The following is a 25,190-nucleotide window of genomic DNA, read 5'->3' on the forward strand; positions in this document are numbered from 1 at the left end:
CTATATAGTGGATTGTTATAACACCATGCATTTGTGAGCTAATCATGTTCAAGGTCCCCAGACAAAGAGGGGTCTAATTGGGGTCATACTACAATATCCGACACACTAAAGAATAGTTGGGTTGGTTTTTTAACCCATCATTTAGAGTGTATATGTTTTCTGAGCATCTGATATGGTACGAACACTGTCAGGCAGGTTTCCATTAAACCCCAGACTGATCAATGGGACTAGGACGTCACACATCAATCCTGGAAAAAGCAACCTTGCTCATCACATTGGTTTCAGTGGTTCACCATTGGGGGCTCCAAGAGTCAATCTCCAACAAGGTGCTAATGTCACACATTTTCTCTCAATGTGCCCTGTCAATTATGACATTTCCACACTTTCAATAGAATATACTGCAAAAATAAATGTGGTGATATTAAAATAATAAACAGTACATGTTTAATATATTGATACAGTATAAAATGTTATCATTTGAAGGGTTTTGTAATCAGAATGATCTCAATACAACTGAAATAGTCATACTGTGGCCATGATTGTTTGAAATGAACACAGAGCAGATTGATGGAAAATCAGAATCGCTCAAACTGAAAACGTCAACATAATTACATGATTAATTTATTTCAATAAACAAAGATAAACTACTGTTGTTTTATTATATATCCACCTTTCATGCATTTAACCACTCACTATTTACAAATGTTCAATAGGAAACCCATTAGACACATTGACTAAATCATTATACTGACTTGCATATTGTATGCAAAAACACATAGGTATTTTTCAAAAACATTAATTCATCCCCATTGCTTTAGCAATACGAGACAGTGTTAGAAGTAAAAAACGATTGTCACTTAGGCTATAACAATAGGCTATAACAATCTAGTGGGTCCAATTCAAATGATAGTACAATTCAATTGACATTGTTTGTTTGTCTTTAACAAAAAGTGAAAGATGATTTTGGCTATATACTTCTTGGAGATGTGTGTCCTTAAAATGTTTAGCCCTACCCCTAATTTGTCCTCCTGACTGTTCAGTCACCTGCTGGATCCTACATTTTCGTCAACTGACAAGAAAAGAACAATGGAGACTGGATTTTATGTGAAAATTGAGCTCCGTCTCTGCTTTTGGTGAAAACTGGATTAATCATCTGGGCATCAGTGGTAGAACAAATAATTTTGACAAAGTCTCCAAAAGCGCTCTTTGGGCTACTAATATGCCCCAACAATGACTGTTTCTACCTCTTTGGATGGTCTTCTGTCCGTCACCAAAAAGTTGATCATTCCCTCCGACTTAATGAGAAGGTTGCAGCCCAAAAAGAATATACCGAAAACCACCGTGAGCGATAACACGCACATAACGGCAATCTGGACAACTCTCATGAGAAAGAGACTTCTCTCATCCGGAGTCGGCGCCACGAAACCATTATCAGTCACCACTGATGAAAAGTTACAGCAAAAAATATCTTCAGTCTTATTGAAAAGTCCTGAGTTCTCCGTTTGATTGAAAGCGGTAGAATTCATCTCCACTTTTCAACGTTCAGTTGGCACCACAAATAACAGCCAAAAGCGCACTTTCAAGCGCAATTTCAGAAAAATTCCCCACAAGCGCAGAAAAAAATGAAGAGTGAGAACCAGGAGATTGAAATGCCACCTTTAAATCTGTCTTCTGGTGTGTATCAAACTGCTTTGGCATACCTTTCCAAATGTCCTCTTCCCAGCCACAGTGCATTTATGATGTTCCAGCAACCCATGGTTATTATAACCTACCTGGTTGGGTGAAACCATTTCAGGACGCACAGGAGAGTGCTGTTTTCCAAGAGTGTATAGTAGTAGCGCCACCATGAGCATGATCAATGAAACACACAATGCGTAAATGGATGGCTGAAAACCCTGCACCTGCCCATTCCATCCAGTCCAATAATGGGGAAAATAAATGCAATTTGGTGAAAAAGTGCAATTTTGGATTCAATATCCAATATTGGTTTACATTTTTATAATGTAGCAGATTTTTGATTTTATATTGTTATTGTCAGTTAATACAGTCTCAACCTCTGTCGAATTCGCGTCGTGACTCTTTAATTTCATAGGTGCGCAGAGTGTACTTGATCTCGCTCGCACGCCGGTGCCGGGTACTCAGGCTCAGAGCTTTTATTTTGGAATCATTCCATTGGTCCATATGGACGTCAAGCCTAAACTCTTTCGTCCCTGCACTCCGGGCTAGCTAAATCAAGTGTACATTATGATCAATACTGTAATGAAACAGCAGGGAGCAGGTCTCGAACCCTCGACCTTCTAGCTCGTGCGGCAGGGTCGATTTCTACGTTTATAAACCCAGGGTCGTTACAATACTTTCACTGACATCTAGTGGATGTCGAATGGTTTATCTAAAACTAATTAATTCATTTAATTGTAATTGACGTATCCTTTGAAAATACATGCATATATTGTTGTTTTCCAAAGTATATCCAAATGCAATCAATTCTAGTCTGAACTATTGCCTTTTTAATTATACTTACTATGCCCAATATTTGACCCGAACTATAGTCTTTGACCTACTGTACATGTACTCTATTGGTATACATGCCTGACTTTTTACTGTTACGTGTTATTGAAGCTGTTAAATTATTGAGATAATAAAGACTTGAAAAATATGCCTACTGAAGCTCATCCCTGGTTCCAAACTAAATCATCAGCAGATGGCAGTATAGTACTTGATGTAGAAAAGTGACACCATTGTATGTAACCTCCTCTCAGAGCATTTCGTATTATTCTGTACACAAATCCGGGAATCTCCAATTAGGATGATACAAGTACATTAAGTTTGGTATGGTTACGTTGGACACATGGTTACTTTAGGCAAAAAGAAAAGGTTTAGAGGATGGGTGGACATTTAACGTGAACGTCTACCAATCCAAAGGTTGCAAGTTCAAATCTCATCATGGACAACTTTAGCGTTTTAGCAACTTTTAAACTACTTCCTACTTTTTAGCTACTTTGCCACATCTTTAGCATGTTAGCTAACTATCCCCCTTAACCCTTTTAGATAACCCTTCGCCTAACCCGAACCTTAACCATTTGATCTAACCCTTCCCCTAACCTTAACCTTAACCCCTAGCCTAGTTAACGTTAGCCACCTAGCTAGAATTTGTAACATGATATCTTCGCAAATTGGTAACATATTGTACATTTTACTAATTCGTAACATATTGTATATTTTGCAAATGTGTAACATATAATACAAATTGTAATTCAAAAACATATAAGAAATGAGCGATTGGCATCCAAAAAAGAATACATACAATACGAACCATACTAAATGGAGAGTCTCGATTTACTTACAGAATAATACAAAATGCTCTGAGACCAGGTTGTGGCATGAGAACGGAGCAATGCTAACATAGTAAACCTAGGTATAGGTTACAAAACTGGCACTCAAAACATTTTCTGTTCAGTTTTGCTGTGATGATAATTAGGGCCAGATTGAGAAATGATTCATTCTTCTGGATAATATTGGTTTGTATAAGGTGCCAACTTTGCTCCTAATTTAGGTTGAATTGATTTTGAATTGTTCATATATCAACTCAAATTTTGGAAGCACCAAACGACAATCACACAATTTGAACAAAGACTTTATAACTATCTACTGACTATTTAACGTTAGAGATCCTACATATTAACTCATTAATAACTGTGTATAAACTACTTATATTTTCAGATATAGCCTACAAATAATTCATACCACGAATATAGTATATTATGTATCGTAGGATACTTCAATATGTCATGTGTAACCTATGTATTTGAGTTTTGTGCTTTAGGCTATTTCCCATATGATGCACACTGAAAGAAATACATTTACCAGACGCCCTTGATGCTCAGGATCAGCAGGACTTCCTGATCGACGTGACTTGCAACCAATTACGGATGAATAAAAGGACTATTGCCTCTATAGTTTTCATGGTAGATTGCACCAGAACGTATCGCCTGTCCGTTACCCCGTTATACATTATTCTTTCCGAGAACAGGTGGATACAAAGACATATCATTTTGCGCTGCATATAATGTTAGAGATTACAGGGGAACTTGTTTAGGCTACAATATATCGGTAGTCTACGTGTCGCGTCGGGGGGACTGCGGTACATCTGAAGACGGACTAGTAAAGACTGTCAAGCAAAGGAAGATTGCCAACCAGCAACATCATCGAGACGTAAAATTATGCTCTTCATTCAGATACAGGTCTCCCGTCTGCGGAACATTTGGCTTGATAGTTTGATTGACCATTTCAACCATTCAAAAATGATTAGTGAATTACATTAGTGCTGTTAACCCAATGCAACACGTTGCTGGCAAGCGAGACATCATTGTGCCATTAATTGATTACAATAAGGCATATTTTCTGTAAGTATTGTACAAAATGACATGTTTCTTGAATGACGTGCTTTCATCTTTCAGCATTCAGACAATGTCATAAGAGATGGCTACAGTAGAAATGTTCATTAGGAATATAGCATGTTCTAGTGTTCCGTCTATTAATTACTAGATTCTAGACTGTCAATTAGATATTGCAGGAATGTAAGGTCCTATATCAGCCTGCTGCTGATATAGGCTGTATCTACAATATTTGTTGTAACAATGTCGCTAAGCGTTCCAATTAGATAATCTTAGTCTTGAATGTAGGAATGAGATCGATGAGCTGTAGCCTGGATATACACCTGTCCTTCTGCAGCAGTTGGAAGTCGATACCCTACTCATCCATCGTAATGACAAGATTGTTGTGGAGGTCCGATATCAAGGATGACATTTTGCCACACGATTGTTCTAGCAATTTACCTTTCGATATAGTGCTGTGAGGCCGGGTTGGGGGTCATTCAAAAATGGGAAAATCTTTGACACAAATAGCTTTGATTTTTTGTTGTTGCTTCTCTTCACTTATTGAACAGTCATTGAAAACAGATGGCCTATTGTAAGTATTGAATTGCAATTTCAGTATTACTTCCTGAATTGACTGCCTTGTATTCAAATCGAAGCCAACCCTGCAGTGAGACACTGGTAACAGTTGAAGTGGTAGTAGCCAGTGGGTTCTCAAAATAGGTCAACAAGTTAAGTCTCACTTAGCCTATTTGTTATGGACACGTTGTCTTTAGATCAGTTCAGCTGTATAAAAGACAACAGATGAATCGATATGTTCCCTTTTAGCCTCTTATTTATCGGTCTGCTGCTGAGTGGAGGGAGTGTGCGCTTGGCTTTCCACCATATCACACCCTGTGGGTTGTCTCTCACTTCATAATGGTCTCGATGAATCGAGTGGTACGATACTTACATTACGTCCTCTTCCTGGGGGTCTACCGTCCTCTAGGTTTTCCGGTCCAACCCTCATAAAGCAAAGGCTCGTACTGCCATCCTGATCTCGTGAGCTTGGGATGGATATAAGTGCACAGAATGGGCACCTGGAGGAAAATGGGGGAGGGTCATGCTTTTTCAATGTAGTCCAGGGGAGGGTCATGTACTTTGTAAATAATGAAATGTTGATATTTGTCAGTGTTTTGGAATTTGTTGCTTATTAGGCTATATATCGATGTGTGGCCGATGCCGCCCCTCATCTCTGATTCTCCGCTGGGCGTATAGCCTATAGGCTATTTAGTGTGGTCTCAATCAAACGATCCATAGCCTATAGGCTATTTAGTGTGGTCTCAATCAAACGATCCATAGCCTATAGGCTATTTAGTGTGGTCTCAATCAAACGATCCATAGCCTATAGGCTATTTAGTGTGGTCTCAATCAAACGATCCATAGCCTATAGGCTATTTAGTGTGGTCTCAATCAAACGATCCATAGCCTATAGGCTATTTAGTGTGGTCTCAATCAAACGATCCATAGCCTATAGGCTATTTAGTGTGGTCTCAATCAAACGATCCATAGCCTATAGGCTATTTAGTGTGGTCTCAATCAAACGATCCATAGCCTATAGGCTATTTAGTGTGGTCTCAATCAAACAATCCATAGCCTATAGGCTACGAAGTGCATGCTCGGAGAAGAACAGAACAAAGTTATATTCATAAGATAGCTTCTGGGATGGTGTAAATACAACTAGGCTGCATTACACACTGCAATGGATATTACAATCCTGAGCCCCGGCCTGCTCTGCTCTTGCTGATTCCATATTTTTTTGTGTGTGCTGCCCTACCAATGGCTGTGCTGTGTAGGTCTATGATGGCAGTTCAGGAGGAGAGTCAAAGGCTTCTTCTGAAAATAATTTATGATTAGGCCTAGTCCAAATAATGAAGTCTTGCACGCGGACTGGCCTATAGCCTATGCTCTGTTCGGTTTGAGAATGAGAGTGCGAAGCTACATTCTTCTATAGCCGAGGAGACAAAAAAATGGACTTTGCTTGAAAAGTAATCTAATTCTGTCAGTATCAATTGATTAAAGATATTCACTTTCTGTACAGTAGAAGATGTTTAAACCCAGACAGCTTTTAGGGAAACACTTGTGACCCTCTCAAGTCGGGTTAAGCCATGGAAGAAGAGTAGCCAGCAGTGTCACTACGTCTACTCTGTCTGGGTAGGTTAACTTGTGGAAGTACCATGCTCAGATTCCTAACGAAGTCTCAGATTAAATTATTTGCAAAAAAGGGGACAGTTTCATTGCAGACAAGACACACTGATTTAGAATTGTAAAAATATGATCAGATGAACACATGGGCCTATCTCTCTGTCCATTCTTAGCCTGTAATTTCAGGAATGTGTGTGGTATTTCAAAATATTCTGCTAATATGTCAAATGATGTAGAATTGCATGAAATGTTTATAAAAGGCCATTTCTTCTTGGACCTGTAAATACGATGATCTTTCCATGTCTACTCTTGTCTACGGTGGTATGCGAACCCACAACCTTCTGGCCCACAGCCCTGTGCTCTCTCAAAGTTCATTCGTTGCCATGTAGCCTAATGCTTACAGGACAAAGAACAGTTTCTAAAACTGCATATCTAAGGCGCTGGTCTGTTCAATAAGTGAAGGTAAATGGTAGACAGGTTCTCTGCTATCCATTTGATGTTTTCATTATTATTTTAGATATAGCGAAAGGTCACTTGTTTTTTTTCAAGCGTTCGGGGAGGGTTTAGGTCAAATATATCTTGCTGAACGGATGGCAAACCTTTTTTTCATTTCAGAGAGTTCTGATTTTCTCCTTGTAACTCTTATTATAAATAACGTTCACTCCCTAAGTTCATGAGATCAGGATGGTAGTGTGAGACTAACCAAAGCACACCTGTTTTTACTAATTAGCTGCGCACCCAGACCTTTAAATAGCTGAATCAGGCATGTTGGGTTACGGCTGGACTGAACCTACAGGACGGTATCTCCAGGATGAGAGTTGTGGGGCCCTGCACAACAGATGTGCCACTAAAGTATTCCCTTGTGTACTTTAGTAGCACAGCCCACCTCTTCCCTTTGTTGTTGACGTCGTCACGGCACCCCATTGGATCGGAGCGACGGACGGACTTAAGAGGATCAGCCCTCTAGTCCATCCTGATAATCATTTCCTGTACCCTGAATGCCTGACGCTGGACGATTTGTGCTGATTTATCCTTTTCTGAACATTGTAAAAGATTGGGCTCAAAGTGCTCCCTGTCATAATGCTTATATCAGTGGCCCTGGAGTGTACCTCAGTGAGCTTGTATTAAGAGAAGTTAAGTCTGCTTCTTGAGTGAAGAATCATGTACTTCAGATAATTCTGCATCTGGGATTCCAGAATAAACCAGTCGGAAATGATAGAGAACATTAGAGCTGAATTGCCATTGTTTGAACTTTAGAGCAGCCTTGTTTGATGTGTAGGAGTATGGATACAGTCAAACAGTAACTGTCAGTGTCAGGAGGTGCCAAGAAATGTAACACTTCTGGCCCGTGGGTTAAAGCGTCAAAGCGTCGCCACGGTCAATAAGGTTTGTGTTGTTCCGACAAGTGTTTTCAGCTGAAATGTATGCTGTAATGAGGGGAGAGACCTTGTTGTAGTGCACTGCTCAACAGACAGGAAATATTCATCCGTGCAGATGGTTGGACTAATGACCCAGCCGCTTCAGAGGGGGAACGCGAGTGTCGCCTCCAGCCTGGTTGGTGGCACCAGACCCAAACATTGCACTCGACAGTTCTAAGCAGATGGCCGCGGGAAAACACAGCGGACATGTTTCCGAGTTTTTTTCTTCTTCTCCTCTCTGCAGAAATTAGCATAGAATTCAATATGATGAAAGTAATGCGTGGAGTACGGTTCCAGCGGTCTAGTGTTACTAGGCGTTGGTCTCTTTCATTTCAATCAGATTCATGATGTCTTTGAAATGGAGGATTTGAATACCTTATCACCGGAATCTATACGTTTTTATGGTTTGCGAAAAGGCCGCAACGGATGACAACATTGCACACAAAGGACTATTTATTTTATTAGACTGCCATCCTCAAGGCCATTTTGGGGCTAATGTCCCCCCTAAGATGTCCTGTAAATGTGGGTAAGCTTTGTAGGCCTACTTATGACAGAAAGCGGCCAATGATGAACCATTATCAGTGGGACTGTTGTTTACGGGGCTGTGACGCAACTAATAAACATGACTGGGCGACCAGGCTTGTTTTTGGAAGCGATAACAGTTCACTCAGGACAGGCTTGTCATCTACTGTGATTGACGTATACAGGAAGCAGAGGGGGATGTTGTGAGCGCAACGGCGTTCAGGGAGAGTTGAGGTCAACTATATCTTGCTGAACGGATGGCCATCCATTTTTCATTTCAGAGAGGTCCGATTTTCTCCATGTAGCCCTTATTACAAATAACGTTCACTCCCTAAGTTCACCAGATCAGGATGGTAGTGTGAGGCTAACCAAAGCACACCTGTTTTTACTAATTAGCTGCTCACCCAGACCTTTAAATAGCGGAATCAGGTATGTTGGGTTAGGCCTGGACTGAACCTACAGGACAGTATCTCTGTTTTTGGAAGCGATAAGAGTTAACTCAGGACAGGCTTGTCATCTACTGTGATGGACGTATACAGGAAGCAGAGAGGGATGTTGTGAGCGCAAAGACTGCACTACGCTGCACCTACGCAGCAGGAGAATGATAAGGAAATGGGAGAGTCAGATTTCCTTCTGGGGATGAGTCTAGAGGGGTGTTATAAGAACCATCCATTGGCATAGGGCCTTGAGCATATTGGAGGATGATGTGGGTAAACAAAAATGCGCGCGCACACACACACACACACACACACACACACACACACACACACACACACACACACACACACACACACACACACACACACACACACACACACACACACACACACACACACACACACACACACACACACACACACACACCACTTCAACGTACACTAAGGGGGTTTCTGTTTTCAGTTGTATTTTTGCGTGTGGTTATGTGACCGCGTTTATGGAAACTCAATGCCCCACAGAACACTCCAATAGCAGAATTTGTGTGTAAGACAGACATATTTGATAGCCTTTTAATGCCATTTAATATGGTCTAATTTCCCCCCCGAAATGAAAACGCAAGACTTTGGGATCATGGATAGCTCTTATTGCTTTACAGGCCATTTAAAGGGAAAGTACCACAGTGTAGACCTTTCAGTCAAAGCAACCTTCTTGTACATCATAACATTGGATCGGAGATGAACATTTGTCGGAGGAAAATAGAAAACGTGCAAAGCACGCTCTATTTCAGTTGTGATCTAATCCATCACTATCGTAACAAAGTTGTCAGGTGGATATGAATTAATATTATGAAAAGAGTGTCCATTTTGTTAACATTGTCTATTTATTCTCTTCGGACTGCTTCTTTTAGAGCGGTCTTGTCCGGCACATCTATTGTGATTTTACACACACACACAGTTTCATACAGGGAGAATTGAATGCAGCTTGTTGCCTCTGTAAACCAGTAATTCTCCTTAGAGAAAGTCACATTACATAGCAAATTGTTTTTTTTTTCATGCGGAATACTAGTGAGGTATTCATTTCATTCCATTGAGATTTCTGTTCCGCACAAACATTCTCATTGGACTGAAATCTATCTGCCTGGTCTAGGCAAATCTGCCAATAAACCACAGATGATATGCAGACTCTCTGAGGAAGGAATTAGCTTTCTGCTTTTCTATCTCAAATGGAAAAATACCAAGTCATTGTCAACAACCGTGTTCCATATGAAAATACATGTTCAAAGGAAGTTAGCTGTTGGTGAAATCAATGAATTCTCCTCAGTTTCATTGTCACAATGTTCACTCTTAACATTTCATCAATTAAACGTTTTCTTTTCATTTCTCAAAGTTCTCTCTCCAACCAGGTCTTTGTGTTTTTCTCTCCTCTCTCTTGTAGTGGGATGACATCCTGGTGTGTCTCCCCTCCGTTACCTTGTTTAGACTCCAGAGTTCCTGCTTTCTGTCAGGGGCCAGCCTGCTGATTCCTCTCTGCCGCCACGTCACGTCACGGGGGGCCGATGCGGCGTTTCATATACTGTAAGGTGGTGCTCACCACCTCGCTTGTCTGGGTGCTGGTGGATGTCTTCCTGCTGCTCTACTTCAGTGAATGTAATAAATGTGATGACAGGAAGGACCACTCGCTGCTGCCTGCTCTCAGAGGTGAGCCCGAAATTGAATCAACTTTATTTATCCCAGGAGGTGAAATGAGGTTTCTCACCAGCAAGACACAAACAACAACACCAAAAGCATACTTCAGAGACGCATAGACAATGCACCAATGGTTGGTGAAACAAGCACAACGGATGACTTCCATAGAAGCCAATGGATTTGATACTCTAGTCTTAAAACCTAATCAAACATACATTCGAGCGTTTGCTCTGTAGATGTGGGTTTGTGGCCCTGCGAAACAGTCACCATGACTCAGGCTAGACAGACATTTATTTGACACAGATTTGCCAGCTCGACACGGTAGTCCAACTCGAACAAGTAGTTGTCCGATGTAAACACAGGAGTCCTATACAAATTACACTATTCTCATGCTTATACTTTTGGGAAGTTTGGAGAACAAACACCAAAGTAACTTCAAAGAAAAGCAATGGAGTTACTAATAAACTTGTTGAATCTCAGCCTGGGTGCACAATTAAGAGAAAAACACATGAGAATGAGAAAAGGGTTGCGTTTCAAATGGCACCCTATTCCCTGTATACTACACTACTTTTGACCAGCGTTCTTAGGGCTCTGGTTGAAGCTAGTGCACTTTATAGGGAATAGGGTACCATTTGGGATACACTATGCCTTGATCCAACTGTTGGCTTCAGTTGGATCTTCCGTATCCCTGGTTAATCAAGCTTATCCACAGGAGTGTCCTTTCCTTCTTTGGCCCAGTATTTCCCGACATGGCCTTTCCAGTAAGCAGGTTTACAAGTGGCCCGCTAAGCTGCTTTCAAGGTTGGAATTGGGGAGAAACCTCTGCCAGAATGAAGCTCAAAAGTTACGTGGCCTTCTCGATTCCAGACTCATTTCCATCACAACAAGGGCCTGAAGTTAGAGTACATACGAGTTACTTATGCTCTTAGTTGAATTGAAATGGTGTTATCCGGTTTGGCACATGCGCTCAGCATTGAGGTCATTTTCCGACTAAATATGTCAGTGTAAGCTTTTGGGGGAATTAATGGCTTAGGATTTTGGCAGTCTGTCACCTATTCTCTCTGTTGCTTTAAGAGGCTCCAATGAACATTGTAAAATGTATTTGGTTTGCCTAATGGTCTTTGATCCTTGTATTACACATGTTAATATTATTTAGTTTAGGCCTTTTTTTGACATTCTTAAAGGGATAGTTCACCAATATGTCATTATGTCATTTGGGTGAATCCCTTAAATAAAGTGCAGGAAACATTAGGAACCCTCAGAACAGCCTCAATTCATCCGGGCATGGACTCTACAAGGCGTCGAAAGCGTTCCACAGGGATGCTGGCCCATGTTGACTCCATTGCTTCCCACAGCTGCGTCAAGTTGGCTGGATGTCCTTTGGATGATAGACCATTCTTGATACACACAGGAAACTGTTGAGTGATGCAGTTCTTGACACAAACCGGTACGCCTGGCACCTACTACCATACCCTATTCAAAGGCACTTCAAACTTTTGTCTTTCCCATTCAACCTCTGAATGGCACACAAACACAAATCAAATCGTAATGGTCACATACACATGGTTAGCAGATTATAATGTGAGTGTAGCGAAATGCTTGTGCTTCTAGTTCCGACAGTGCAGTAGTAACTAACTAGCAATCTAACAATTTCCCAACAACTACCTAATACACACAAATCTAAATGGGTAAATGAGAATATGTACATATTTACATTTACATTTAAGTCATTTAGCAGACGCTCTTATCCAGAGCGACCGAGCGGCATAGGCAAGGCGCAATAGATGGTATAAAATACAGAATATACACTTATGAGTAATGTAAGATATGTAAACATTATTAAAGTGGCATTATTTAAAGTGCCATTGTTTAAAGTGACTAGTGATCCTTTTATTAAAGTGGCAGTGATTGGGTGTCAATGTAGGCAGCAGCCTCTCTGAGTTAGTGATGGCTGTTTAGCAGTCTGATGGCCTTGAGATAGAAGCTGTTTTTCAGTCTCTCGGTCACAGCTTTGATGCAGCTGTACTGACCTCGCCTTCTGGATGGTAGCAGTGTGAACAGGCAGTAGCTTGGTTGGTTGTCGTCCTTGATGATCTTTTTGGCCTTCCTGTGACATCGGGTGCTGTAGGTGTCATGGAGGGCAGATAGTTTGCCTTTAGTGATGCGTTGTGCAGACCACACCACCCTCTGGAGAGCCTTTTTTTATTTTTATTTTTTTATTTCACCTTTATTTAACCAGGTAGGCTAGTTGAGAACAAGTTCTCATTTGCAACTGCGACCTGGCCAAGATAAAGCATAGCAGTGTGAACAGACAACACAGAGTTACACATGGAGTAAACAATTAACAAGTCAATAACACAGTAGGGAAAAAAAGGGGAGTCTATATACATTGTGTGCAAAAGGCATGAGGAGGTAGGCGAATAATTACAATTTTGCAGATTAACACTGGAGTGATAATTGATCAGATGGTCATGTACAGGTAGAGATATTGGTGTGCAAAAGAGCAGAAAAGTAAATAAATAAAAACAGTATGGGGATGAGGTAGGTAAAAATGGGTGGGCTATTTACCGATAGACTATGTACAGCTGCAGCGATTGGTTAGCTGCTCAGATAGCAGATGTTTGAAGTTGGTGAGGGAGATAAAAGTCTCCAACTTCAGCGATTTTTGCAGTTCGTTCCAGTCACAGGCAGCAGAGTACTGGAACGAAAGGCGGCCAAATGAGGTGTTGGCTTTAGGGATGATCAGTGAGATACACCTGCTGGAGCGCGTGCTACGGATGGGTGTTGCCATCGTGACCAGTGAACTGAGATAAGGCGGAGCTTTACCTAGCATGGACTTGTAGATGACCTGGAGCCAGTGGTTCTGGCGACGAATATGTAGCGAGGGCCAGCCGACTAGAGCATACAAGTCGCAGTGGTGGGTGGTATAAGGTGCTTTAGTGACAAAACGGATGGCACTGTGATAAACTGCATCCAGTTTGCTGAGTAGAGTGTTGGAAGCAATTTTGTAGATGACATCGCCGAAGTCGAGGATCGGTAGGATAGTCAGTTTTACTAGGGTAAGTTTGGCGGCGTGAGTGAAGGAGGCTTTGTTGCGGAATAGAAAGCCGACTCTTGATTTGTTTTTCGATTGGAGATGTTTGATATGCGTCTGGAAGGAGAGTTTACAGTCTAGCCAGACACCTAGGTAGTTATAGATGTCCACATATTTAAGGTCGGAACCATCCAGGGTGGTGATGCTGGTCAGGCGTGCGGGTGCAGGCAGCGAACGGTTGAAAAGCATGCATTTGGTTTTACTAGCGTTTAAGAGCAGTTGGAGGCCACGGAAGGAGTGTTGTATGGCATTGAAGCTCGTTTGGAGGTTAGATAGCACAGTGTCCAAGGACGGGCCGGAAGTATACAGAATGGTGTCGTCTGCTTGGAGGTGGATCAGGGAATCGCCCGCTGCAAGAGCAACATCATTGATATATACAGAGAAAAGAGTCGGCCCGAGGATTGAACCCTGTGGCACCCCCATAGAGACTGCCAGAGGACCGGACAGCATGCCCTCCGATTTGACACACTGAAATCTGTCTGAAAAGTAATTGGTGAACCAGGCAAGGCAGTCATCCGAAAAACCGAGGCTACTGAGTCTGCCGATAAGAATATGGTGATTGACAGAGTCAAAAGCCTTGGCAAGGTCGATGAAGACGGCTGCACAGTACTGTCTTTTATCGATGGCGGTTATGATATCGTTTAGTACCCGTGACCGGCTCGGAAACCAGATTGCACAGTGGAGAAGTTATGGTGGGATTCGAGATGGTCAGTGACCTGTTTGTTGACTTGGCTTTCGAAGACCTTAGATAGGCAGGGCAGGATGGATATAGGTCTGTAACAGTTTGGGTCCAGGGTGTCTCCCCCCTTTGAAGAGGGGGATGACTGCGGCAGCTTTCCAATCCTTGGGGATCTCAGACGATATGAAAGAGAGGTTGAACAGGCTGGTAATAGGGGTTGCGACAATGGCAGCGGATAGTTTCAGAAATATAGGGTCCAGATTGTCAAGCCCAGCTGATTTGTATGGGTCCAGATTTTGCAGCTCTTTCAGAACATTTACTATCTGGATTTGGGTAAAGGAGAGCCTGGAGAGGCTTGGGCGAGTAGCTGCGTGGGGGGGGGGGCAGAGCTGTTGGCCGAGGTTGGAGTAGCCAGGCGGAAGGCATGGCCAGCCATTGAGAAATGCTTGTTGAAGTTTTCGATAATCATGGATTTATCGGTGGTGACCGTGTTACCTAGCCTCAATGCAGTGGGCAGCTGGGAGGAGGTGCTCTTGTTCTCCATGGACTTCACAGTGTCCCAGAACTTTTTGGAGTTGGAGCTGCAGGATGCAAACTTCTGCCTGAAGAAGCTGGCCTTAGCTTAGTGTATTGGTTCCTGACTTCCCTGAACAGTTGCATATCGTGGGGACTATTCGATGCTATTGCAGTCCGCCACAGGATGTTTTTGTGCTGGTTGAGGGCAGTCAGGTCTGGAGTGAACCAAGGGCTATATCCGTTCTTAGTTCTGCATTTTTTGAACGGAGCATGCTTATCTAAAATGGTGAGGAAGTTACTTTTAAAGAATGACCAGGCATCCTCAACTGATGTGATGAGGTCAATGTCCTTCCAGGATACCTGGGCCAGGTCGATTAGAAAGGCCTGCTCACAGAAGTGTTTTAGGGAGCGTTTGACAGTGATGAGGGGTGGTCGTTTGACTGTGGCTCCGTAGCGGATACAGGCAATGAGGCAGTGATCGCTGAGATCCTGGTTGAAGACAGCGGAGGTTTATTTGGAGGGCCAGTTGGTCAAGATGACGCCTATGAGGGTGCCCTTGTTTACAGATTTAGGGTTGTACCTGGTGGGTTCCTTGATGATGTGTGTGAGATTGAGGGCATCTAGCTTAGATTGTAGGACTGCCGGGGTGTTAAGCATATCCCAGTTTAGGTCACCTAACAGAACAAACTCTGAAGCTAGATGGGGGGCGATCAATTCACAAATGGTGTCAAGGGCACAGCTGGGAGCTGAGGGAGGTCGGTAGCAGGCGGCAACAGTGAGAGACTTATTTCTGGAGAGAGTAATTTTCAAAATTAGTAGTTTGAACTGTTTGGGTATGGACCTGGAAAGTATGACATTACTTTGCAGGCTATCTCTGCAGTAGACTGCAACTCCTCCCCCTTTGGCAGTTCTATCTTGACGGAAGATGTTATAGTTGGGTATGGAAATCTCAGAATTTTTGGTGGCCTTCCTGAGCCAGGATTCAGACACGGCAAGGACATCAGGGTTAGCAGAGTGTGCTAAAAGCAGTGAGTAAAACAAACTTAGGGAGGAGGCTTCTGATGTTGACATGCATGAAACCAAGGCTTTTTCGATCACAGAAGTCAACAAATGAGGGTGCCTGAGGACATGCAGGGCCTGGGTTTACCTCCACATCACCCGCGGAACAGAGGAGGAGTAGTATGAGGGTGCGGCTAAAAACTATCAAAACTGGTCGCCTAGAGCGTTGGGGACAGAGAATAAGAGGAGCAGGTTTCTGGGCATGGTAGAATATATTCAGGGCATAATGCGCAGACAGGGGTATGGTGGGGTGCAGGTACAGCGGAGGTAAGCCCAGGCACTGGGTGATGATGAGAGAGGTTGTATCTCTGGACATGCTGGTTGTAATGGGTGAGGTCACCGCATGTGTGGGAGGTGGGACAAAGGAGGTATCAGGGGTATGAAGAGTGGAACTAGGGGCTCCATTGTAAACTAAAAAAATGATAACTAACCTGAACAACAGTATACAAGGCATATTGACATTTGAGAGAGACATACAGCGAGGCATACAGTAATCACAGGTGTTGAATTGGGAGAGCTAGCTAAAACAGTAGCTAAAACAGTAGGTGAGACAACAACAGCTAATCAGCTAGCACAACAACAGCAGGTAAAATGGCGTTGACTAGGCAGGAAGGGTCGGATTAGCTACACACAGAGCCTGAGTGCGGCTGGGGCCGACAGATAAAACATAAACAAGCAGAATGGAGTACCATGATTAATGGACAGTCCAGCATGCATCAGCTATGTAGCCAAGTGATCAGTGTCCAGGGGGCAGCGGTGGATGGGGCAGGGAAGCTGGACTGGCGAGTGTTATCCAGGTTAAAAAAACTGTCGCTGTGCAGAAGGTAAAAGGTGAAAGGTAAAAGCCGCTAGCAGTGGCTAACAATGACTAAATAGCTTGTAGCTAGTTAGCTGGTTAGCTTCTAGAGGTTCTTGAGTGTGTTCTAAAAATTAAAAATAATATCGATTCCGTATCACATTGGGTGAGGCAGGTTACCGGAAGGTATAAACAAATTAAAAATCGAAAAGATATAGAAAGTAAATATGGGTCCAGTGAGTGTTTGGGACGCAGTTGAGGGCGGTGCAGTTACCATACCAGGCTGTAATACAGCCTGATAGGATGCTCTCGATTGTGCATCTGTAAAAATTGGTCAGGGTTTTGGGTGACAAGCCAAATTTCTTCAGCCTCCTGTTGCACCTTCTTCACCTCACTGTCTGTGTGGGTGGACCATATCAGTTTGCCTGATGTGTACGCGGAGGAACTTAAAACGTTCCACCTTCTCCACTGCTGTCCCTTCGATGTGGATAGGGGGGTGCTCCCTCTGCTGTTTCCTGAAGTCCACGATCATCTCCTTTGTTTTGTTGACCTTAAGTGAGAGGTTATTTTCCTGACACCACACTCCGAGTGCCCTCATCCCTCAGTCTCGTCATTGTTGGCAATCAAGCACACTACTGTTGTGTCATCTGCAAACTTGATGATTGAGTTGGAGGTGTGCATGGTCACGCAATCGTGGGTGAACAGGGAGTACAGGAGGGGGCTGAACACACACCCTTGTGGGGCCCCAGTGTTGAGGTTCAGCGAAGTGGAGATGTTGTTTCCTACCTTCACCACCTGGGGGCGGCCCGTCAGAAAGTCTAGGACCCAATTGCATAGGGCGGGGTTGAGACCCAGGACCTCCAGTTTGATGATGAGCTTGGAGGGTACTATGGTGGTTAATGCTGTGCTGTAGTCAATGAACAGCATTCTTACATAGGTATTTCTCTTGTCAGATGGGATAGGGCAGTGTGCAGCATGATGGCGATTGCATCGTCTGTGGACCTGTTGGGGCGGTATGAAAACTGAAGTGGGTCTAGGGTGGCGGTGATATGTATTACACCCGCGCGTGGTGCAATCAATATGCTGATAGAATTTAGGTAACCTTGTTCTCAAATTTGCTTTGTTAAAATCCCCAGCTACAATAAATGCAGCCTCAGGATATATATATCTTGGTGTCTGCTTGAGGGGGAATGTACACCACTATGACGATAATTGACAATAATTCTCTTGGGAGATAATATGACTAGCATACGCCCCCACCCTTCCTCTTCCCAGAGAGGAGAATATCTCTGCCGGCGCGATGCATGGAGAAGCCCGGTGGCTGAACCGATTCCGACAACATATCCCGAGAGAGCTATGTTTCCGTGAAACAGAGAATGTTACAATCTCGGATGTCTCTCTGGAAGGCAAACCTTGCTCGAATTTCATCTACCTTGTTGTCAAGAGACTGGACATTCACAAGTAGTATACTCAATCCATGTCTCAATTGTATCAAGGCTTAAAAATCCTTCTTTAACCTGTCTCCTCCCTTTAATTTACACTGATTGAAGTGACATCAAATAAGGGATCACAGCGTTCACCTGCATTCACCTTGTCAGTCTGTCATGGAAAGAGTGTGCTTAATGCTTTGTATACTCAGTGTATGACTACAATACATTTATATACTGCAGTTTCTGTGTAGTATTGTATAATTTGTATTTTATTGTGTAGCAAAACATGTCTTTTACACATGTTGGTTTTAGATCGGATGATTACCTATGATATCCATTTGTGGTAATTATGCAACCAAATGTATTACATCAATTTACAAGCCTTACAATATTATACAACCATATAAGCACCACACTATGACTAAGGAATCACAACTTCTGAAGTCCTAGAGTAAGCCATGTGGATTGGATCACTCTCAATTGCATTATATCTCATTTGGACAAGTGGACGCCGATTCTAGCGTGTACACAATCTAGTCAATAGTGGACTTTTAAAGAATGTTTGATTCCAGGTGAGGGTAGGTACACCTCAGCGGTGGCTCGGTCTATGTTGGGTACTGCATGAAGTTATGATTTGAGTGTTATTAGCTGTATATCCTGTCAATACGACACATGATATACACCGTCCAATGAAATGCTTACTTGGGTTCCTTCGACATTGCAACAAGAAATAAAAGATAAGAGTACCAACAGAGAGGAAACGGGTGCCGTTTGACGTTAAACCCAACAAAAAGTTTGATGAAAGCTGTGCAAGAGGGTAAAGCCTTTGGTCATGGGTAAGCCATTGTAGCAGACGTCAGAAGTATTCAGTAACCACCGACTTCACTAACTAGCTTATTGATTTTATTAATCAATTATGTACATGTAGTCAGCATTGTTTGTTCCCAGAACCGCATTGTGGTTCAAACCTTCTATAATCTTGGAATTTAGGATACACTTACAGAAAAATGCCAATTTTCCTAGCAGTGTGTTTGTGTAAGCACTAAGCCAGCAGTGTCAATTTCCTTTCAATTCGTGCCACATTAAGACCTAGACAACCGAGTGAGGGGAGTTCCTAACTAATTAATGACCTTAATTCATCAATCAAGTACAAGGGAAGAGCGCAAACCCAGTCACTTGGCCCTCCAGGAATTGAGTTGATACACTTGCACTAAGCCAATTGAGTGACTTCACCAAGTGCTAGCCCTTTATAGTGCACTACTTTTGACCAGAGCCCTACAGGGTCCTTGGTCAAAGGTAGTGATCTAAATAGGGAGCCATATGAGATGCATCCAGTCTCTTAACACAGCAACCTTGCACAGGCCACAAAGTCCCTTTCCACTCTACAAAGTAAAATAAGCATAGAAATGGCTTGAGGATGTTGGAAATCAAGCTAAGATCATATAATATAATCAGAGCCGCCTGCAGCTCAATGTGATATCCCACATGGCTTGAGCCTTTGCTCCCACTTGATAAGCAGGCTTCACAGCCTTTCTGGAGAGAATCAATGATTCCAATTTGAGTTTGAAAATCACATTGGGAACTGCTGATGGAAACCAAAAGAGCACGGTTCTTTTGAAATGGAAAACAAAATGTAAAATGACTTCGATTGCCATTTGAGTAATTTAGCAGATGCTTCTATCCAGAGTGACTTAGTTAATGCATTAATCTTAAGCTAGGTGTGACAACATACAGGCATAGTAAACAGCTACTTTATTGAGGAAAAGTATATCAGCAAAGTCAGAGCTAGAAGGGGGGGGCGGGGGTACTCCGCTGTCCTAGTTTAAGGGGGAAACTGGTTCCGCCATTGGGGTGCCATGCCAGGACAGAAGAGCTTGGACTGAGCGGGAGTTGCCCTCCCGTAGGGGTGGGAGGACCAAGAGACCAGAGGTGGCAGAACGGAGTGCTTGGGTTGGGGTATAGAGTTTGAGCATAGCCTGAAGGCAGGGAGGGGCAGTTCCTCTTGCTGCACTTTAGGCAAGTACCATGGTCTTGTAGTGGATATGAGCTTCGACTGGAAGCCAGTGGAGTGTGCGGAAGAGCGGGGTGACATGGGAGAACTTGGGAAGGTTGAAAACCAGGTGGGATGCAGAGTTCTGAATACGTTGCAAGGGTTTGATGACACAAGCAGGGAGCCCAGCCAACAGGGAGTTGCAGTAGTCCAGACGGGAGATGACCAGTGCCTGGATTAGGACCTGCGCTGCTTCAAGGTGAGGTAGGGTCGTACTCTATGGATGTTGTAGAGCACGAACCTGCAGGAGTGAGTCACCGCTTTGACGTTTGCAGAGAACGACAGGGTGTTGTCCAGGGTCACGCCAAGGTTCTTTGCACTCTGGGAGGGTGACATTGTGGAGTTGTCAGCGTGATAAGAGTTCTTTGAGCGGGCAGGCCTTACCCGGGAGGAAGAGAAGCTCAGCCTTGTGGAGGTTGAGCTTGAGGTGGTGGGCCGACATCCAAGATGAGATATCTGCCAGGCACGAAGAGATGCGCGTCACCACCTGGGTGACAGAAGGAGGGAAGGAGAAAAGTAGTTGAGTGTCATCCGCATAGCAATGATAGAGACCATGTGAGAACATGATGTAGCCGAGTGACTTGGTGTATAGAGAAGGCCTAGAACTTATCAAGGGGTCAAGCTCATTGAGGAACTCTCCCAGGGCACCTGCTGGGCGATACATGAAAGCAATGTTAAGCCTGAGTGGACAAGTGACAGCATATAATTAAAATGAGTTGGATTTGAGAGAGGGAATGAAAGAGAAAATCTCCAGTTTTGAGAAATTAGTAGCCCTGCGCCACAACCGCGACGACCAGATGCTTTCGGACTATGGCAGAAAATGTAGTCAGATGGAGAAGCAGTGTTCTCTGGGGTTATCCATGTCTCCGTCAGGGGCCTCCCCCCCAAAAAAACAAATCAAGGGATTGAATGGCAGCATAGACTGAGATGAACTCTGCGTTCTTGACCGCAGATCGGGCAGTTCCAAACGCTGCCAGAGACCCAAAATTGCACAGAGGTTGTGAGCGCAGGGTACACTAAATTAGAAGGGATGTAGCCAAGGTGTGGGGAGCGTCTATAAAGCCTACAGGGGAGAGGAGTGTACAGGTATAGAAAACACATACGGCAGTTACCAAAAATACAACAACAAAAAAGCTACATGAGATCAGGAACATCAATAGGTAAGATACTCTTTCCTTCCTCGAACAACTTGGCAGAACCGTCTCCGTTTCAGTGACGAGACCACCGCTAAATCGGCCGCCGTTTGGAAACCAGTAGAGACTGAAGTACAAACACTAATTTCTAATTGCCTAGCAGGGGTGAAGAGCACAACCCCCCCCTTCCTGTACTAATTGCTGATTGCCTCGGAGAGGAGAAACCACTCCCCCTCCAGTACAGCCACTGATTACCAAACAAGTCACAAATTGCTCTGCCCCTCGATCCTGGTTGATGTGTCAACAATCATCTGCAGCATATGAGCAGTCAGCAGTTCACACAGCAAGTAGGCCTCTGGGAAGACGGGCAGCACTTCAAGTAGGTGGCCCTAGCTAGCAAAAAAAGACGGTACTAGACCGCAGCAGATAAAGACAAAAAATATCAGGAGTCCACTAGCTATAGAATGGCGCACCACATAGCCGCTGTTGCAGTAAGCTCTTAGCACTGTCACTTGTGGATTGCAATACTGGATACTGTATTCGTATTTATTTGTCCATTTAATAACTCAACAAAAGTTTTAAGTAGGCTAATCGATTCATCTCCATTTATGTCCCCCCCAAAACTGTAAACAGATGTTTTACAGGAGACAGGAATGAAAGAATAGAGCACTCTTGTTTTTGCTCAACACTATTGACTGTGTCTCTACAGACCCGTTGTATGTGAGTGTGAAGACCGTGTAGCAGTAATTGCTGACAAAATCACTGGACAAGGACTAGGGTTGGAGTTACTGTTGTCGTGGTCCACGTCAGGGGGTCAGTAATGGGTTTGTTGGGCTGAAGAGCCAGAGAAAAGGGCAGATGCCACAGTCATTTTCTTTTATTTCTAAGCCCGAGGATAATATTGAGCAGTTCACTTGAACTTGTGAGGATACTGTGCATGTTTTCATATAGACATCATTACATTGGTGGGTGTCTGGTCACCTGGAGGCTCTCTCTCTCTCTCTGAAAAACACTGTCATGAAAAGAGCACGACAATGCCCCTTCCGGCATTTGCATGGGCTCTCAGATCCTCAAAAAGTTCTTCCGGCATTTGCATGGGCTCTCAGATCCTCAAAAAGTTCTACTGCTGCACCATTGAAAGCATTTTGACTGGATGCATATTCGCTTGGTATGGAAAATGCTTGGCATCGACCGCAATGCACTACAGAGGGTAGTGCATACTATCACTGGGGCCGAGCTCCCTGACATCAAGGATCTCTATACCAGCTGGTGTCAGAGGAAGGCTCCAAAAAGGCTCAAAGACTCCAGCCACCCAAGCCACAGACTAGTCTCTCTGCTACAGCACGGCAAGCGGTACCAATGCACCAAGTCTGGAACCAACAAGACCCTGAACAGCTTCTTCCCCCCCAAGTCATAAGACTTCTCAACAAGACTTCTAAATAGCTAATCAAATTGTTACCTGCAAATGGTTACCTCTGTTGCACTGACTCTATGCACACACACTGTACTCTACCCACAGTCTCACACATACTTACACTGACACCCCAACACACACACGCACACGCGCACACACACCATATGTTTCAAGTTATTAGTTGTATGTACAGGATATACATGGTATACACCGTTCAACTAAATGCGTACTTGCAGGTTCCTTCTCGACAATACAATAACAATAAGAAATAATATAAGAGAGTAAAACGGACATAAATTAAATGGGTGCCACTTTACGTTAAACCCAACAAAAAATGTTTCCATTACGAATTGGATTCGATGAAAGCTGTGCAAGACAGTAAGCGTTTGGCGATGGGTAAGCCATTGTAGCAGGCGTCAGAAGTATACAATAGTTACCGAAATCACCTACTCAATAAGCAAATAGCATATTGATTTTATGAATAAATGATGTATACATAGTCAGCATGTCAACATTGTTGGTTCCCAGAACGTTCTGTGCCATCTCTGGGTGTACAGTAGAACTGATTAGCTCATCCTGTAAAGAATATCATCTAGTTGAGAAAGCCTCAAAAACAGAAATAGATAATTCTATCAAAAATACATAACACAATTCTGACCACATTGTTTGCTCTTAGTGGGACAAAAAAAAAAATCAACAGGACAATGACCCAAAAAATCAAATCAAATTTTATTTGTCACATACACATGGTTAGCAGATGTTAAATGCGAGTGTAGCGAAATGCTTGTGCTTCTAGTTCCGACAATGCAGTGATAACCAACAAGTAATCTAACTAACAATTCCAAAACTACTGTCTTATACACAGTGTAAGGGGATAAGGAACATGTACATAAGGATATATGAATGAGTGATGGTACAGAGCAGCATACAGTAGATGGTATCGAGTACAGTATATACATATGAGATGAGTGTGTAGACAAAGTAAACAAAGTGGCATAGTTAAAGTGGCTAGTGATACATGTGTTACATAAGGATGCAGTCGATGATGTAGAGTACAGTATATACATATGCATATGAGATGAATAATGTAGGGTAAGTAACATTATATAAGGTAGCATTGTTTAAACACACCTCCAGGATGTGTAAGGGCAATTTGACCAAGGAGAGTGATGGAGTGCTGCATCAGATGACCTGGCCTCCACAATCACCCAACCTCAACCCAATTGAGACGGTTTGGGATGAGCTGGACTGCAGAGTGAAGGAAAAGGAGCCAAAGAGTGCTCAGCATATTTGGGAACTCCTCTCCCTATGTATATCCATGTTATTTTCTTCTCCCTATGTATATCCATGTTATTTTCTTCTCCCTATATATAACCATGTTATTTTCTTCTCCCTATGTATAACCATGTTATTTTCTTCTCCCTATGTATATCCATGTTATTTTCTTCTCCCTATGTATATCCATGTTATTTTCTTCTCCCTATGTATATCCATGTTATTTTCTTCTCCCTATGTATATCCATGTTATTTTCTTCTCCCTATGTATATCCATGTTATTTTCTTCTCCCTATGTATATCCATGTTATTTTCTTCTCCCTATGTATATCCATGTTATTTTCTTCTCCCTATGTATAACAATGTTATTTTCTTCTCCCTATATATAACCATGTTATTTTCTTCTCCCTATGTATAACCATGTTATTTTCTTCTCCCTATGTATAACAATGTTATTTTCTTCTCCCTATGTATATCCATGTTATTTTCTTCTCCCTATGTATATCCATGTTATTTTCTTCTCCCTATGTATATCCATGTTATTTTCTTCTCCCTATATATAACCATGTTATTTTCTTCTCCCTATATATAACCATGTTATTTTCTTCTCCCTATGTATAACCATGTTATTTTCTTCTCCCTATGTATAACAATGTTATTTTCTTCTCCCTATGTATATCCATGTTATTTTCTTCTCCCTATGTATATCCATGTTATTTTCTTCTCCCTATGTATATCCATGTTATTTTCTTCTCCCTATGTATATCCATGTTATTTTCTTCTCCCTATGTATAACAATGTTATTTTCTTCTCCCTATATATAACCATGTTATTTTCTTCTCCCTATGTATATCCATGTTATTTTCTTCTCCCTATGTATATCCATGTTATTTTCTTCTCCCTATGTATATCCATGTTATTTTCTTCTCCCTATGTATATCCATGTTATTTTCTTCTCCCTATGTATATCCATGTTATTTTCTTCTCCCTATGTATATCCATGTTATTTTCTTCTCCCTATGTATATCCATGTTATTTTCTTCTCCCTATGTATAACAATGTTATTTTCTTCTCCCTATATATATCCATGTTATTTTCTTCTCCCTATGTATAACAATGTTATT

At 42.6% G+C, this 25,190-nt stretch overlaps 2 protein-coding genes across 2 annotated transcripts in view; one reads left to right on the top strand and one right to left on the bottom strand.

Moving 5' to 3' along the window:
* Positions 1–421: 421 nt before the first annotated feature.
* rprma (reprimo, TP53 dependent G2 arrest mediator candidate a) lies at positions 422–1,742 on the bottom strand. The gene has a single exon (XM_046332233.1). The coding sequence runs from the start codon at positions 1,524–1,526 to the stop codon at positions 1,215–1,217; it is 312 nt and encodes a 103-aa protein (XP_046188189.1). The 5' UTR covers positions 1,527–1,742; the 3' UTR covers positions 422–1,214.
* A 2,205-nt stretch (positions 1,743–3,947) lies between these two features.
* Positions 3,948–25,190, top strand: part of LOC124016890 (polypeptide N-acetylgalactosaminyltransferase 13-like) — a 55,290-nt gene continuing 34,047 nt past the window's right edge. Inside the window, 2 exon segments of the mRNA XM_046332231.1 lie at positions 3,948–4,403; positions 10,370–10,632. Of these exon segments, the coding sequence (XP_046188187.1) occupies positions 10,491–10,632 (142 nt within the window). The 5' untranslated portion in view covers positions 3,948–4,403; positions 10,370–10,490.

Source organism: Oncorhynchus gorbuscha, unplaced genomic scaffold (assembly GCF_021184085.1).
Source record: "Oncorhynchus gorbuscha isolate QuinsamMale2020 ecotype Even-year unplaced genomic scaffold, OgorEven_v1.0 Un_scaffold_1071, whole genome shotgun sequence".
Lineage (NCBI taxonomy): Eukaryota > Metazoa > Chordata > Actinopteri > Salmoniformes > Salmonidae > Oncorhynchus > Oncorhynchus gorbuscha.